At 43.3% G+C, this 18,457-nt stretch overlaps 1 protein-coding gene across 2 annotated transcripts in view; it reads left to right on the top strand.

Annotated features, from left to right (window-relative positions):
- PLCB1 (phospholipase C beta 1) overlaps positions 1-18,457 on the top strand; it is a 183,850-nt gene that overhangs the window by 127,047 nt on the left and 38,346 nt on the right. For both annotated transcript variants that reach the window (XM_078858355.1, XM_078858354.1), the window contains exons 11-15: positions 7,012-7,169; positions 10,880-10,962; positions 12,316-12,400; positions 12,884-13,073; positions 18,216-18,314. In XM_078858355.1, the coding sequence (XP_078714481.1) occupies positions 7,012-7,169; positions 10,880-10,962; positions 12,316-12,400; positions 12,884-13,073; positions 18,216-18,314 (615 nt within the window). The remainder of the gene's footprint in view (positions 1-7,011; positions 7,170-10,879; positions 10,963-12,315; positions 12,401-12,883; positions 13,074-18,215; positions 18,315-18,457) is intronic.

Raw genomic sequence — 18,457 nt, 5'->3', positions numbered from 1 at the left:
GTTCTTCTTATATAATTTTTTTCACTCCTCGCTTGCTTTTAGTATTAAAGTCAGCCAGGTGGAAAATGGGCCCTATCGATTTATGGCACCAAGTCACAAATTACGGGGGGCATGTGCTCTCACGATCGCACCCTGCTGACCCCGCCGTCATTAGGAAGCGCAGCTGGATGAATCAGTGCGCGCAGCCAGAGTGCCCAGCGGCAGGCAAAATGCGCGTTGCACGTGAGCTGCAAAGTTACTCGACGGGCAATCGTCGTGTCCTCGCGCGATACCGCTGATGAGATCAGCAGGCAGTGCATTTGAATTTCAGGAATTTTATTCCTGCACCAGAACCGGCCAATTGGTTAATATTTCATTGTCGCTCTGATCTTTCTTTTTATCCCGTACCATCGTGTAATTGTACCAATATGTGAACTTGGGAAAGATGCGGCAATTTTTGATACTTTGCGCCTGTCACGATAATATAGCAATACCTTTTACTTCCACGTTTTCATTTTCTCTAACCACGGGGGGGGGGGGGGGGGAATGTACAATTGGTTGTTCAAGCCCGTACACTGTGCACTACACACTCACACATATGTCTATATATGGGGCTGTATTGCCTATCGGGGGGAACAGTGGTGCAGTGGTTAGCGCACTGCTCCATGAACCCGGCGACCTGAGTTCAATTCCTAGCCATGGTTAACTTCAGTGCAGAGCAGAGATAACTCCTTGTTCCACACCCACCCCTTCACCAATCTCTACTGACTCCTGTATGGTCAAGAAACCTATTGCTCAACATGTTGAGAAGCCTTTATCTGTCAGTGGATAGACAGAGGGATGTAAGATAGTTAATTCAATGATTCGTTTATTGTTCCTGATACATCGTACTGCATTAGTATTACTGCCGAGTCCAGGTGTATTTGTGCAGCACAAAGGTGCACTGCGTCTCGGCATGGCTGTTCTTCAATGGGATCACTTCTCAGCTAATTCGCGTATGTGGGAAGATAATTGCATGCACAGGTGTCTTAACCATCGCACTCCACAAGCGAAGAAAAGGTACTAATTGAAGGTGCATAACAAACTAGCACTCATGCCCCATTGAGATCAAATTGGGAGCGTTGCTAACATGCAATTGAGTAGTGCTCGCTTGTGTAGAGCACGCATTTATTTGTAAATGTTAAACAAACGGTTGTTTCTCAACACTGATATGGCTTAATCCACATAGCCGCACGGTTGTATAATTTACAGGGCTGCAATTGTATTCTTGACATTGTCGTGTTTTTAACATCTAATTGGTTACAATTGTGCCAAGTGACTCAGACATTCCACTTTGTAATGCACTACAAGCAAGAGAATTAAGGGGGGGGGGGAAATAATTGTGCAATGTTAGAGTCTGTCCAGCCTGCTGAGCTGTCTTAATGGGCTTTGGCCTTCATGAGCTTTGGGCCTTTATCGGCGGTGGACCATTAAGAACTTACACCATCTTGGGGGGGGGGGGTCTTTTATTCATTCCTGACTCACAACCAGAGAAAGGGACACGCCACAGGCAATGCCTGATCTCGTTACAGTTTATCGGACATTCTTTGTAATCTTGAGTTTGTATAAAGAACACACGCGACCTGCATGCACGAGGGATTCCCGTGTGAAATGCCGGGAAACAGGAGTGAGCGGTCAGCATTCTTTACGTCACGTGACTATATCTGACTGCAGAAACTCTGTTCATGCCCTGAGTACTTTTTTTTTGTTACTCCAAAAGAAAAAAAAATGTCCATTCTAGATAAGAAGCTTTTGTGACTGCAAGGATTCATACTCTTTGGTTTTTTAGGTAGAGTCACGTCGGTAAAAATTGAAATAAAATAAATGAAAACAACTAAATTAAATCACGACGTTTCGGGCGCAACACAAGCATCCGTCTTCAGGTGGGGACAACCCCGTTCCTCACATCGTTGCCTCCCAGTCCACAGCCCGCCCCCACACTCACCATGGCCCCTCCCCTCCCTCCATCCCCCGCGACTATATAATTCCTCGTCACAGCCGTCTCTTCGACACACTTAAGCGGTTTTGCTTTCGCTACGTTGTCCCCACCTGAAGAAGGACGCTTGTGTTGCGCCCGAAACGTCGTGATTTCATTTAGTTGCTTTCATTTATTTTAATTTTTTACCTAAGTGACTTTAACGAAAAAACAAAAGAGTAAAAAATGTCCAGTTGCTGTATAATACTTGTTTGACTTTATAGAGCAAGATATGATAACCGTATCATATATTTGCATGTTCAATTAGCTGATGATTTAGTGCAGTGATCCTACTTGAGGGTATTGTGCATAACCAACATCTTTCAAGTATGTGACGTTCATCTTACGAATAATTATGTAATCCGAGCAATACAACAAAGGAAAGATAATTATGAGAATATGTATTTGTCCCAGAGTAATTGGTGCCACACGCAGATTGTTCAACTTGCGATCCGAATGTTACGAATTCAAATCTTAGTTATGGCTTGACCCATCCCTTAAACCTGACATTGGCATCTTGGTTCTTTCGATAAAGTCACGTAGAAGGAAAATAATAAAATAATAAAAATAAAACATAATAAAATAATTCTCACGACGTTTCGGCCACAACGCACTGAAGCTAACAGGTCTGTCTTTCCGACAGACCTGTTCTTCACCTGAGGATGGCTGCTTGCGTTGTGGCCGAAACGTCGTGAGAATTATTTTATTATGTTTTATTTTTATTATTTTATTATTTCTCTTCTACGTGACTTTACCGAAAGAACCAAGAAGATGAATCCCTGCAGTCACGAAAGCTTTAAATCGAAATCTGACATTGTCAATAAACGTGTAACTTCCACTGCTCTCTGGCTTCGGTCTACCAGCGGATATGACGTCGCATCCCTGTAGCTCACCGACTGATACAAATTGACAGATTTTTACCTTTACATATTCAAATGTTGTCAATATGCAGAGCTCAAGTACAAATATATTTTCCAAATAGCAACGAATGTGGCAAATAACACATCAGGATTTTAAGATGTTGCTTCAAGCTTAGGCACCTCCTACGCTATGTCCACTGGACTGTGGAGTTAATGGAAATGATTTCCTGTAAGTTGGTGGGGTTTTTTCCCAATGCAACCAACTTTCGTGTCAAGCAAAAGTCATTCATGCATTGAACCTTGAACTGTTTTCAGGACATATTACAATTGTGTATAATGCCCAGCACTCGCGAAAACTATGGTCCATGTCAAACTTACATAATGGTGCATCTGTCAGCCCTGTGTTGTCCAAAATATGTTGCCGACAATGGAAATGACATAGTCATTACATTACATCTGAGAGCCTGAGACCCGTATGTCTCAATGCTCAAATTACAAAATGTTCAACCTTCACCGAGCTGAGGGTCAATAAAAAAAATGTCCTGGCCCACGAGAGATGAAACTAACACGGAGTAAGTCAGCGGAATTGCCATAGCTATGAGAGGTTTTGTGAGAGACCAACTTGTAGAAGAGGTGGCTTTTCCAAAACAAGAAGTGGCATTCGCCCTCCCCTCCCCCCACATGTCCACTCGTTTCTGAATCCCTTGGTGTGTCAGAAAGTCGTTTTCCAAGTTTAAGGCTCACTATTGTTGTTGACCTTTTATCCCTGGCGTGTAGCACGCACGTAACAAAGACTTTTTTTCTGAAACTGTAAATCCATTTGGCTGGCTCTACATCATATACGTGTGGTGAGAAACTACACCTTTTGTTGAAATGCTGAGAACATCAATGATCAAAGGCTGCAGTGTTACGCCACAAGAAGAACTGCAATGTGTAAACTGTTTTTATTATGCAGTAACTAGGCAATGCAAGCCATGGCATCCATTAATTAGATCCAAAAATACCTACACATAACACATTCCAGAGCTGGCATATCTTATTTCAAGTTTTTGAAAAGGGCCACTGACAAACACTGAATGTTAATAGTCTAAATCATAATTTAGTTAAGTTGTTTACCACTCGAGTTGCCAACATCTTACACTTGTTTGTTAATTTCAGTTCACATATCTCTTTAATTTGCTTTCAAGTACAGATAATAATCCGGAATTTATTTATCGATATACAGAACAAATACAGCAATGGATAGCTTATGGATGATGATAATAAACAATTAGGAACAGATACGAACGCGTTGGTATTGTTTTATTTTATTACGTAAAATGTATTCTGATCAGTGGTTGTGTTTGCGTGGTTTCCATTGCAAGACGCAATTGTGTTTCCCCCAACACCCAATGTGTATCCCGGTAATGTTGGTTTAAAATTAGTTAAACAACAACATTTGTTGGACATCCATCCACCAACGTTTTCGATCTCACATGGTACTTCATTGATACTTACCAATCATGAAGTGATTGTAATTAGCTTCAGTGCCTTTAGGATCTGACAAGTGAGACAGTGGAGATCTCTCGATCTTGCCGACGTTGAACATTGGCTGAACCTGATGCTTGAGGTGTGCGTACTCGGATGTCTTGTGTGTCTCTCTCTCGCGGGGCTTACCGTCTTCTATAGGAAGGTGCAGACCCCTTGTGATCAACCACTCCTGGCTTGATCATCTTACCCCGCTGTGTACCTATCGCTTATCACTCTTTCTTCTTTCACCTTCTCTCAATCTCCCCTCTCTCTCTCTCTCTCTTCCATTCCCTCTGCTCCTCATCCCTGCCTTAGATCACAACTGTTTTTCCTTTACATTCACTCGATTATTATATCGATGCGGCGAGCCTTTGTAACACGGATCTGTCTTTACACATTCGAGTTACTGAAAATTAGAACGTCTAAAATAAAATGTGAAGTAACCGTTTGTAGTACTGTATAATAGACCATGCACATGGCAAGCTTCCATTGCAATACATGTCTATATAAACAGTGCCATAGCATAGATCTTATATATTATTGCCCTTGGGACAAATGTCCATTCCAGCTTTCAGTGTTAGCATGAATTGTTAATCTATATGTAAATTACGTTCCCTGTTTATGTAAATTCAGTGAGACACATTACATGGAACTGTTGACTGGTAGACATATAACTTAGACTGGCTGATAGTTTATAACATTTCATATGATGACTGTCGCCATACATCAAAAGGAAAATGTCAAGATTTGCATAGTTGGTAGACTTTGCATGCATATTACTAAACACAAGCATTATTGAAAAAAGCATACGTTTAGAGCTGCAATTAGTGCATAATTGTAAAATATTTGTTGTGATGTTACAATTAACTCACTTTAATGACATTACCAGTGTAAGACGTCATATTGACTGTAAAGAAAGAAAAGCGCGCGGGCTTGGGCAAGACCCGTCGCTAGAGGGGTCGAAGGCCGGTGGTCAAGACTAGCAACCAAGCGGCAGGCAAAAGAGTGAAATGGGTCAAAGATGCCGTTCACTGTGAAGGCGGAGTGATGGATTCGGGTCATCTGCAAGTGGTGGATGGATGGTTGCATTACGATTATAGCCGGCAACGGCTTGGAGAAGCCTTCTTCTGGCAGTGGATAGATAATGGCTGATGATGGATTACTTGAGGTGCCAATAGATGGAACTGCGAGTGTTGTTTAAAATCCCTCCGCCTGAGAAAATGTCACTTGTACTGATGGAACGGCGCTTTCTCGATCTGTTTCTGCATCAGTAGTTCGTGATAGCTCAACTGAGTTCATGGTTATCTTGTCAGCAGCACAATATTGCAAATACTAGCAAAAATATCGTGTCTGTTCAACTATCTTGTACTTTATTCCTGAAAGTCAGATTTTCTTTACGATATCATTCATGAAACAGTGTAGATATATGGCAAACATTAGTGCATGCAAGTTGCCGGTTCTCAGATGATAAATGTGGCCTCACCTGGTATGCAGGAGATCGTGGGTTCGATCCTGACCCTGGCACATGTATATTTGGAGTTTGCATGTTCTCCAAATGGTCACGTGAATTTTTCTCCGGGTCCTCCGGTTTTTCCCTCCATACTTAGAAACACGCGTTTAGAGTAGTTGGCTGCTATAAATGTCCACTTGATGAGCCACTTCGTTGAGCTATCATTTGTTGCCAGGTCGCTTCTGAAAAAAAGCAATACAGCTCAAGTGGGCCTTTCCTGGTAAAATAAAAATAGTTTAAATAGTTTTTTTTTTACGTGAGTCAGTACTTGACAAAAAGAGGGGAGCCTCGCAGTAAGGGGCACATTTCTTACATCCCCCGCTCATGGTTAGTCTATTGGCAGGCTGCGTGTGGTGGTGTAAAGTGTGGGGTACTGTCACCTCTATCAAGCCAGCATGAAAGAGTAGCAAAAAAAAAACTTTAGAGGGGCTCGGTGGAGCTTCCTCTCGTGAAGGCCCTTGTGACAGCAGTGGCTTCAGAATGAAATTTCAGGGCTGCACCTTTACCTTATACCAGTGCAATGTTAAAAATAGTAAGGATGAAGATTTATGAACCTGGAAATTGACGAGAAAATGGAACAAAAGCTGAAATATGTGCAAAACAGCACGCAGAGGTGCATGCATGGAATTACACTCGCATCTACCAGTATGAGCATCAAGTAGCACGTCTGCGAGTATTTTAAGAGCATGTGGGCATGAAGCTTTACACCACATAATACATTTCAGATAACATAATATATTACGGGTGTGTTAATGCTTTCCAACTAAGAATGAAAGCGTTAATTCATTAGCGTTGTCTGTCCCTCCGTCTGTAATTGGGGGGGTCACAATAAAGATGATCCAAAACAGATGACATTTGTATTTAAAGCTGTGTTGCTATGAGAGACACACCCTATGGAAAACCTTGCCAAATGTATCATAGCTAAGCAAATTATTTGGTGATACTGCATTGACAGCGGTGCACAAATGTTTTTTGACAAATTGATCAAAGGGCTGCCTACATGCAGCATGCAAAAATCTGGCTGTTGGGGCTCGGAAGGTCACGTTATCATCATTTTAACGAGACACTTTCGAGGACTAACGCATGCTGCAAACCATTGGATAAAACGTACTACTTTTCTGTTTGTTGTTTATTGTCAGCCGGTCAGCTGGCCGGGAGCTCGTCGGTGGAGATGTACCGGCAGGCACTGCTGGCCGGGTGCCGCTGCGTGGAGCTCGATTGCTGGAAGGGACGCACGGCTGACGAGGAGCCGGTCATCACACATGGCTTCACCATGACCACGGAGATCCTCTTCAAGGTCAGCACCTGGCCCCTGTCAGTGGTGGTGCTGCAACTCGCCCACTGGAGGGCCCACAGCTAAAACTAATTATTGGGCAAATTCCTCCTCCTCCTCCTGCCCCCCCCCCCCCCCCGTTTCCTTTTCGATGCATAAACTCAAAGTGAGATGACAGAAGAAGAGATGTAGACAAGAGATTACTATAAATTTCGATTTAAAGCTTTCGTGACTGCAGGGATTCATCTTCTTGGTTTTTTCGGTAAAGTCACGTAGAAGGGAAATAATAAAATAATAAAAATAAAACATAATAAAATAATTCTCACGACGTTTCGGCCACAACGCAAGCAGCCGTCCTCAGGTGAATACCAGGTCTGTCGGGGACACAGCGTCTTCAGACCTGGTCTTCACCTGAGGACGGCTGCTTGCGTTGTGGCCAAAACGTCGTGAGAATTATTTTAAGAGATTGCGATGTAATAAGTTGAGAGACGAGAGATGCACATGAGAGGGAGATGAGAGATGTAGGCAAGGGACACAAGATGGCATTACAGGAGAGAGGAAAGAGATGCAGAGAAGATTGGGATGAGAGAGATCATTCGCTTTTTGATGTGCATTCGCTTTTTTTTATGTTGATTCACATTTGAATTCGTGCTGGGACTTGGTTTGCTCCAAATATGTTCTGATTGTGAATCCAGGGCCCCATTGTGCTGCTTTGATCCCTTCGCTTGTGCTCAGTTTGTTTCTGCCTAGCGACTACCCCTGGCCTCCATGACACATAATTATGTTTTGCCAACATGGAATGCTTTTTGTAACGTTGGTGTAAAGTGGTTAAGGTTAAAGATGTTTTAATAACATTTTGTCGTAGATGACTACAAACTCGAAGTAGTGATGTGTGTGGATTTACCGTGACCACAGAGATGGTCTTCAAGGTCAGCACCTCGCCCCCGCAACAAATTCCCATCCACGGTCAGAATTGGGTCTGGCGAGATGGATTGCCAGTGCCGGTATAAATTGCAGCTGTGTGTCCGACGCTGAACGATTAGAAGTCTCCAAACGGCTTATCTTATAATTTAACACATGTGCATGATGTCTACCTTTTCTTCGTCCACTCTTAAAATGCTCCCACAGACATTCACTGCAGTAGCAATAGTTATGCACGTACAAGTGCACGCATTCGCCAATGACGTACCTTTAAAGTAATGGATATAAAACAAGCAAAATTTTACATTAAACAATACGTTTAGAATGATTGAGTGACAATTTTTTTTTTATATATATAACGGCAGTTTGTAAGAAGTGCATTTTGACAAAACGAAGGTAAAAAAATTTACTTTGGTGCTGAAGGTTTCATTTTCAGTAAAGTTAATACAATTATGCTACATGATTTATCGTATCAAAATCAATTGGAAAATAATTCCGAGCCTGAAATAATAAAGAAGAAAATAATGCTTGACCAAACTAAATACAGATGCATCTATACGTTTAGCACAGCATTAATTAAAAATCCTTAATGTGTATAAGTTTAAATATATAGGCAATGAAGGATTAGCATTACATAGCATAAACTGTGATCACCAGTGTTTCAGTCCAAACATTGCGGCACTGTCATAAAAGGACTCCATCAAAGAGGATTTGATTCAAGCAAGCATTACCGGGTTTGGGGTTGGGGGGAGTTGATTTGAGAACGCGAGGAAGGATGGTTGGGGGGAGGAGGGGCGAGAGAGGGTGGTGGGGGTGGTGTAAAGATGTTGGTGGAGGGTTGGTTGGTGCTGTTCACCATTCATCCCACTTGTGTTGTAAACGGATTTCAATCAAGTGTTCACCAACAGCACTTGCCCAATCCACCTGACAATCACGTCCGAGGGCCCGCGGTCACACCTTGGCTTTCACTGCGGTGCTTGCGAACACCATTAGGACATGGCGTCAATGACAGGTCAGGCGGACTCTGGGGCTTCTCTGGCCACAGATGAGCTGCTGCTGCTGCTGCTGCTGCCGGCGTTGTTCACACGGCCCGACCGCAGCAGAAAATGGCAGTCTCGCGGTGATGGACAGAGGTGGCCTTTGATGACAAATGGCGAGCGTATCTCTGTCTGTGCCCAGGGAAGCCTCGAGCCCTTTACATTCGTTCAGGTTGGCCACCGTTGCGATCCTAAATTGCCTTAAGAAACCTTTTCTCTTTTTTCTTTCTTCTTTTCTTTTCTTTTCCAAAAACGGCTTTTGGCTTGAGTATCATGCCTATTCATTAAAAAGCCGTGCCACTTTTCAGAGGTGTCTGCCGATCATCTCCGACAGCTTGCCGTCTCGTGAATGGAAAGGGGATTTTGAATAAATGTTTTTACATGCGATCTGTATATATATTCTTGTGTCAGCATATGCTTGCATTTTTGGCTTAACCCAAACTCCCCTCTTGACCTCCAATAGCTGTAATGTTTGACCTCCGTGTACATTTTATCACCTTGCATTCCACCCACTCTGTCTGGTCATTAAACTAAAACGTAACTATTTTTATGTTTCCAGATGAGGCCCACTGAGCTGTATAGCTGTTTTTCAGAAGCAACCTGGCCACAGATGAAGTGACTTGTCGTGTGGAAATTTATAGCAGCCAAATATTCTGAACGCATGTTTCTAAATGTGGAGGGAAAAACTGGAGAACCTGGAAAAAATTCCACGCAACCATGGGGAGAACATGCAAACCCCGAATGTACAGGAGTCAGGGTCGAACCCACACCCTCCTGTATACCAGGCGAGGTAGTTAAAATCTCGCCACCGTGGCACCCCATTGTTAAACTATCACGTCAATCAACCTCAGCACGACTCTTAAATCTAAGAGGACACTAATTAAATTCGCAATTCTGGCCTCAAATAAAGATTACAACGTGAACAAGGTATTTCCTTATTGGTGAGGATTACGCTTTAACACAATGTAATTTAATGTTGGGTGAGAGTAAAAAAATAAGTCATTAAGCTGCTTTAACCTCGTAATGTCGAGAAATGCATTAGTACGTTGAAATCTGACCTTGAGTCCATTTCCTTAAGCTGGATCATTCCCCCCCCCCCCTCAGAGCTGAAGGCCATGAGCAGTGTTAGAGTTCCGGAGCAATTTCAATCATTTTGATTGCCATCAGGTTGCGTGCTCTGTTTGCGAATACTTTGAAGCGTCTGAAGGGAATTGCAAGGGTCTTGCCAGTGGAGGAAGGGAGTTGGGAAAGAAATACGGTTACCAGTGGCCGGTTCTAGCGATTGATGTGCGGTCACCATGACAAAGCTCTTGAAATTAGCATTCAGCTGCACGTAACTGTGTGCGCGATGAATGGTTTTCAGCAGCAGCAGAAAACTGTCAAGATGTGTGGATCGCCCCTCGTAAACATATCTCGAAGGCCAATGTGCCGCACATTTAACAAGGTGGGGAAAAATACATAATTCGGGAGAATATTAACTTCGCAAGATAAGGTTGGAAAGGGTTTCTTCATGATATTGTTTGTCTTATTTACAAACAACTGACTTATTTCTAGATTTGAAGCTTTCGTGACTGCAAGGATTCATACTCTAAGGTTTTTTCGGTAAAGTCACGTAGGTAAAAAATAAAATAAAAATTAATAAAAGTAAAATAAAAAATCACGACGTTTCAGAGGCAAACACAAGCCTCCGTCTTCAGGTGGAACCGTCACAGCACGATTGCTGTATCAAGTAAAGAGAACTGACTTAAGTCGCATGGCACTGTTTTTGCTGCATAGGATGTGATCGAAGCCATAAAGGACTGCGCGTTCAAAACGTCACCGTTTCCTGTCATCCTCTCCTTTGAGAACCACGTGGACTCGTACGTATCGCCGCTGCGCACCTCAGTTCACATTGGCCTCTATGTTCACATTACGGGACGGTTGCAGCTCTTTTCAGACGAAAGTGGTTCATTTTCTCAAAGCCATGCCCCCTCGGTATTTTCACGTATTCAAATATTAACACAATATAAATAATGTGGAATATTAATGATAATTCTCTTAGTGCTGTGTCCATGTTTCCTGAACTTATGTCCTCGTAAAAAGCAGAGGTAGTTGCTTATGCAGCACATGTACCGTGCTTATCTGTGTTTATTATGAGTATTATTATACGTGAGCATATAAATGCACATACACGGAGGTGGTCAGAATTTTGTTTTATTTGCACTGAACCAAATGCTGAGATTGCCTATCAATGGTTTAATATAACAGTGGAGTGGAAACTGAACATAAAAACACCGTATATGACCACATTTCTCATGTAAGCAACACATGCTTACACTACACTCGTGAAGGGAGGGGCAAAGGACAACTTCTGATACAGGCACACGACTTTGGATATAAGCACATCTGGCCTTGCTCTCAAGAGGGTGCGCTCATAGCCAGGTTCTACTGCATGGAAAAATAAATCAGCAAATAAGTTAACAAATTCATGAATGGCTTTTACATTTCTTTTTAAAATATGGTGGTGAATGTCAATTTCTCCACCCCAAAGGATTACGGCCTATATGTATATGCTACGACAAGATAGGGGCAGAGTTACGTGAAAGTCATGAACACTCTTGACACATTCTGTTTCTTTACTCATGGACATGCTGTGTTTCGAGTGAGTGAAGTTAGCTGAAAGATTTGACATGATAATTAATTTAATAATTAGTTCGCCCCCCCCACCAACCCAAAGATTATCATGAAGCTACTTACAAAAAAGGAATGGTCTTCTTTACCATAACAGTTTATATGCAAAATGTTATTTTATGACAAACTTCCCAACCCCCACCATTACAAACGTAAGACACTCTTGCTAAAAATGGAAGTGCTGTGACAGTTACACGCAGCATGTGGCTTGTAATTCAGCACTCGACAATGTGCGGCGGTCCATTCACTTCGTGCGGGGGCGTTCGGGAGATGCGTCCTCAATTAGCAGCCGTGCCGCTGCACGCGCTAAATTTCGCTGGGAAGTAAACGATGGACTTGCCCCGCACAGCAGTAATGTCCGACCCGTTCTCTTCGCAAGCGGTCGAGAGGTGATGGATGCGGAATGCAACCGAATTATGCACCACGTTTCAATGCGCCGCTTAGTATTGATCACGTCACTTGTAAGTTTATCAACCCTGCTCACGTACGTTTTGTGTGTGTGTGTGCGTGTTTGCATATGCATGTGTTTACCCATCCTAAAGCCCCAAACAGCAAGCGAAGATGGCAGAGTACTGTCGGACAATATTTGGAGATGCTCTGCTGATGGACCCTTTGGAAAAGTACCTGGTAACCTCAGCCTGGCGAGAGACAACCATTGCAACAACAAGCACCATGGCATCATTGCCTACGACCATAATGCACTGGCAGCCAAGAACTGCAATCAATGAAGCGTCGACCATGTATTTTCTGTTCCGGACAAAAAAACAAATCCTGTGCAGCCACATCTATGGATAGAGAATCAATCCTGCCTCAACTGGGAATGCTTTATTTACATTCACCTCTGGATTTGTGCTCCGATTTAATTTTGGCCCAACAATCTAATTTTCTTCCAAATGGTGCGCTGACGTTTGCCTCGCAGAGGGGCCACGGATTGAGAGAATGAATTGACCCCTTCCGCATGTTGCTTTTTATATTCTCGCCATCCTCATGGCACCAAGGCCATTATCACGAGTAGAGGGGTGGGGGGGGGTGTCACGTGGTGTTAATAATACGTAGGTAATTTTTTACTTTAAGGCTAATAGCATTTACCCTCTTGTCCATTGTGTGCAGCTGGAGTCTGGGATTCCCCTGCCCAGCCCTCAGGACCTCATTGGCAAGATCCTCATCAAGAACAAGAAGAAGAAGCACCCACCCAAGGGGGCCCAGGAGGGCGGTTCGGCCAAGCGTAGGGCAGGAGAGGCCATCTCAAACACGCAGAGCGACTCCTCCAGCGTGTGTGACCCCTGCTCTCCAAGCACAGGTGCTTGCAAGGACAAAGATGTCTCCCCCCCCCGTATAGCCTTAACAGACTCTTAGGGACGAGTGCTGTTAGCGAGCACAATACGAAGGCTGACACGGCACATGAGGGGGCGGGTGGCCAGTGGAGATGGTTACACACCTCCGATGAACACGGTTGGCTACTTACGGTGTGAAAGAAGTTCAACTTACATACATACCACACCAGGTAGTCATTTTAGACTGAGTCGACCTAGGACAGGCCACAGGAATGGTTTACATAATTGTCACTGGTGTTGGCTGTGAGCAGAAATTAAACTCAGGTCACAGGGTTCATAGTACAGCTTGCTAACCGCTGCACCAACGTTCGTTCCCCAGGTGCTCACACTCACTCATTATCAAACGATTGCAGTTGAGCAGCAGCCAAGATTTGTGTAGGGAATTTTTGGCTGACATTAATTCGTAAGGATCTCACACTTAAATTTAATCCAGCAGCCAATTGACCTTGGCTGATGATGATAGCTGAATGGCGAACACAATGGTTAGCAGCAGACTGGTCGATTCTCCCAGCATTGTAGCTGAAAATTTGGCAAATGTCTTACCCCCCCCGGCCTCTGCCCATCCAGAAGTATAAATGGGGACACCACAGTTAGTCGATTGGCAGTTTGCGTGGGGTCGGAGAAAGTGTGGGTACTTCCACCGATTTCAGTACATTCAGTCAGTGTGGAAGAGTAGGCCAAATACCCTCTACAGGGGATTTCTAGAGCTCCCTCTAGTGGAGGCCCTTCCGCCAGCAGCGGCCTGAGCGAGCAATCTGGGGGCAAGTTGCCTGATTATGCACGTGTGTCACGTGTGAAATAAACACATTCTTTGCATCCATTTGGTCGCTTAGTTAATCTTTAACAATTAGCACCTTCCCCATTAGAGCCACGGGACATGGATGCATAGAGAGTTTAGGGGTGGGCACTGAGTGCATCAACCATGCCGCCCACCCCACTCCCCCCACCCACTACCCATGGGCATCGATGTTTCCTTTGCATCTCCGGGCAAACCGCAGAGTTTTAGCCACAGCTAAGTACATATATTTTTTATTCGCACATAGAGCCTCCAGACAAGCAAACACAAATTTACGTAATGCACCTTTCTTCACTCTAAGTGCGTCGTTTTCCCCTTCTATCGTGGAGTTTTCATTATTATTTGCATGTGTGTCATGTGTGAAATAAACACATTTAATTTCGTTTACAAAAAATAACCAATGGGCACGAGCTTCAAGCATGCTAAATCAGTCGTAGCATTTTCTATGACGGGGATATGTATATATTATTGCAAGGCTGATATGAATGGAATGCATCCTGTAGGTGAAGCAATTCAGTCAGTTAATGTGCAGGTGCTAGGCGGATTATTTCATAGCAGAATCGTCAGAGGTGACTGTGGTCGCTGGGGTGGGGGGAGGCCTTTACTCAGCAGTGGATCGACTATTGGCTGATGATGATGATGATATGACAAGCTAATTTTAATGGTAAATGAGATGAAGACAAATGCAAGCTTCCCACCGCAGTGCATTTTCTGCATGCTGCTTTTTTTCTGTGTTTTATGAAGACAAACTTGCCAAATCACGTATTATGAAGCCGCACTTATAATGGTGATACATTCCACACGTGCAGCTGTGCAAAATGAGAATTTAGTCCGGCGAAATGGCTTCACAAGATTTATACGCCTTGGGCAATGTTTCAAAGCGAGATACAGATTAAACATGGGTGCTGGAATAAGGAAAGATACCTTTGCTCTGTGGGTTTGCTTTTGGGCAAAGAAAGGACATTTTCCTCCAGGAACATGATGCACCGCCACATGCACCCTTGCGCACATTTCTGCGAGAGTAATTACCCGCCTTATGTTCGATGTTAGAGATTTCATCATTGCAAAAAATAAGCACTTGACTGCAGCGCTGACGGTTTAGTACACTTTATAATATACATGTTTCAGCCTGTAGTTTATTTCAATCGTTTGATAATTATCGTCATTATTTTCATTGCTGACCTACGTTATACAATATGGCAGTTGTGCCACCTCATAAAAAATGCAGTGAAAATCGCCTGAATTATTTCTATCATATTTTCTTCGCAAAACGTGCATTATTAGGGTTGAAGGACTGATGTTTTATTGAACACTCGTCGTGGATGAAAAATGGATTATGCCTTTCACACTCGATTAACAGGCCACGAGTTACTGCAAGCAGGGCCAAGTGGTAACTCTAAGGTTTATTAAAATCACGTTTATAAAACCCCCACATCGCAAAAAAGTGTTGACAAATCAACTGTGCTCCACGCCTTTATTTCCCTGCAATGCATTTGCACGAATATAGTCAAACTAAATTAAAGATGCGAACAGATTTTTATTCAAAAGTTTTTTGTGGGAACAAAAACTAAGTACAGTAATGGAAATAACAAAAATAGTGAAGATGGAAGCGTAATCTGCACGTTTTAATCCTCACAAGCTTTAATTTTAAAGATAGGTGTGTCTTGCTGACCATAGCACAGTTGGTTACGTACGGTGTGAAAGAAGTTCAACATACAAAACCTTAATCTTGAGACGATATGGAATGTTTTACCCATGATACGGTGATACAAAGCTCAACACCGAAGTTGACATTTTATACTCCTATATTCTAAAGTACTGTATTCACATTTAATATAAAATTCTGAACAATATAATGGATGCTGTCATGTTGTAATGGGTAGCACATTGTATTTGCAATAGGTCTGGAGCCTCTGTCCACCCAGCAGTATGAGTGGCCACACCAGTCAGTCAAGTGGTAGGTGACACGTGGTGGGGTAAAGTGTGGGAGCTCCTACCTCTTTCCATGACATCTAGCCAGCATGGAATAGTATGACAAATACCCTCTCGGCAAGCATCTGCAGGCATTGACGCGATCATGCAATAGTAGAACTGTATCTCTACTCAGTAATGCATGTAAACAGTAAAAAAAATACTTCGGAATATGGTAACAGGTCCATTATTTTCTCTCCTGCAGGGCATTTCACAATATAAACCTTAACATTTTAGCACTCGGCTTCGAGAGAATCTGCGGCGTGAACGCATATGCAAAGTGACACTCCTTCCAGGTCACTGTGTGTATCATGCCTGCAGCGGCATACAGATGAAAGTATTCTATGCACAATGAGCAATTTCAGACCGCAGATGTCCTGTAGTGAAAAGAACAAAACACAAATGTGCTTAAATTTCGATTTAAAGCTTTCGTGACTGCAGGGATTCATCTTCTTGGTTCTTTCGGTAAAGTCACAAATGTGCTTACTTTGTATGTACACGTCTATACGTCATAGTCTTTCCACATACAATTGTAAGTGGTAAAATATTAAATGCTTTCTAGAAACATAGGAGACTAACACGGTAAAATTCAGATTCAAGGATGAAGCCATCCATATATACAGACACAATTTCAACCCAGAGTATGGGTACAATCATTGGAAGGACGTGATAAACCAGTTTAAGTAATAACTGGCTGTGATGTTCCCATCCAGCCAACCTCCGGTGTTGTCATTTTCGGCTCTCCGATTTTACATTAATAGGTACAATTTCTCACACCAACACAGCCACCTCCGCGCTCCGACCTCAACGTGGCGGAGGCTCTGCGATCTAACATTAACATGCTAATCTCTCGCATTAACATAGCCACCTCAGCATGCTCGCCATGGAGGCCGTTCTCCGATCTTACATTAACATAATCATTTTTACCTGACAGCCCTTTAATTGGTGGAAACCCACCACCAGCGCCGTCGTTGATCATCACTTAGCATTAGCTACCCCACCCATGCTGCTGACACTTGGGCTACGCCCATTTTAAACCTTTATAAACAGTTTGCCTGATGACTACCGCTTGTGTTGCGATTGAAACGTCCCGTGGGTTTTTTGTTTGTTTTTTCTATCTACGTGACTTTACCGAAAGAACCAAAGAATATCAAGGATTACCAACTTAAGAAAGCTGAGAGAATGGTAGAATTGTAGTTCTTATCCATTTGAACCTTATGGCGGGACCCCAGGGTCCCATAAGCCCCTGGCTCTCGCATAAACTGCGTTGCGACGCCATTTTATGTCTGTTGAAGGCGAACGATGCGGCAATCTATTCCTATCGACGAGCTCTACACGATGCGCTAAAAGTTTCAAAGTTTTCTATATGACTACGGCAATTTTGGCAACGACATGACAACAGATGGGTTGCGGCGTTCATGTGCGCAGTGGGACGGATTCGCCAAAAATAAATGTATATTTGGGACCCCAGAGTCCTGCCATAAGGTTAATTAAACCATTGAGATGAAATGGTCATGTGACTGTGCTCAATCACTGAACTTCATTTTCAGTCACAAGTTTTATGGCAGGTGAAACTATTTCCCCAATTTGCAAGGTGGAGACAGATGGCAAATATAGGTTGGAATCTATAATAATACGAACAATGCCCATGCCACGTTAGTCACGAGTGTTATTTAACTACACTTTGATCTTGCTAGCCAGTGAAGACGAGTGAAGGGGAGGGATGCCCAGGAGCTGGTCCAGATTTGCCACTGATGTTAGCTGTGCTCGGAATCAACCTTAGATCACCGGTTTCAGAGCCTCGTGACAATACCACATATCCCCATCTACAGTACTGACATAACAGTTATCGACGTTTCAATAAGGTAGCAGTGAGTGGCAATTCCAGTTTCCCCTGCTTTGGATGTAGGTTATTACAGCATGTAATTATTCAAACCCACACCACTCGTGATTTAAATAAGTGTGCTTATTTGGAGTCTTAATTGTTGTAGAGAATAATTTTTGCCCAATACCATCTCGTTTAGATCTGTCAATCTAGATTGAATTGTTTAATTGACAATGAAATCAGAATATTTGACTTTACCAACTAATCGTTCCAGCTCTAATCATGAGTATAATAATAAACTCTTTGTGACAATGTACATACCCCTAAAGGGTATACTTCTAAAAGGAGCTTGCTTCACTTTATTTGCGACTTGGCTTAATTTGACGCAGTCACTGCGGCTATGCTCAAGGCCATACAGTGAGATTATAAGTGGCGAGTTAGATGTTGTTGGATGGTCTCGCGTGTTGTTTGGCTGAGCCAGCTATGTTTCTTGACCCTGCTGTCTCTGCCGTTTAGGCTCCGATCTGGCGCAGACACCCCAGAGCAGCGACAGCCTGTGTGCAGGCCTGGAGGCCGATGAGACCACACAGCCGACCCTGCTCAAGAAGCCATCTGGTAGGGCCACAGCCTCACGCTCTGCACCTCTGCCGTGATCAAACCCTCTGCTGCATGAAGGCCCCCGCAAGGAATTCGCCACCACTTGTGATCAATCCGGAGATGCAATCATGCATCCAGCACCTTCATAAAACGTTGGATGC

Source organism: Lampetra fluviatilis, chromosome 7 (genome assembly GCF_964198595.1).
Source record: "Lampetra fluviatilis chromosome 7, kcLamFluv1.1, whole genome shotgun sequence".
NCBI classification, from domain to species: domain Eukaryota; kingdom Metazoa; phylum Chordata; class Hyperoartia; order Petromyzontiformes; family Petromyzontidae; genus Lampetra; species Lampetra fluviatilis.
The sequence above is the reverse complement of the archived record's forward strand: the minus strand, read 5'-3'. Positions and strand labels throughout refer to the sequence as shown.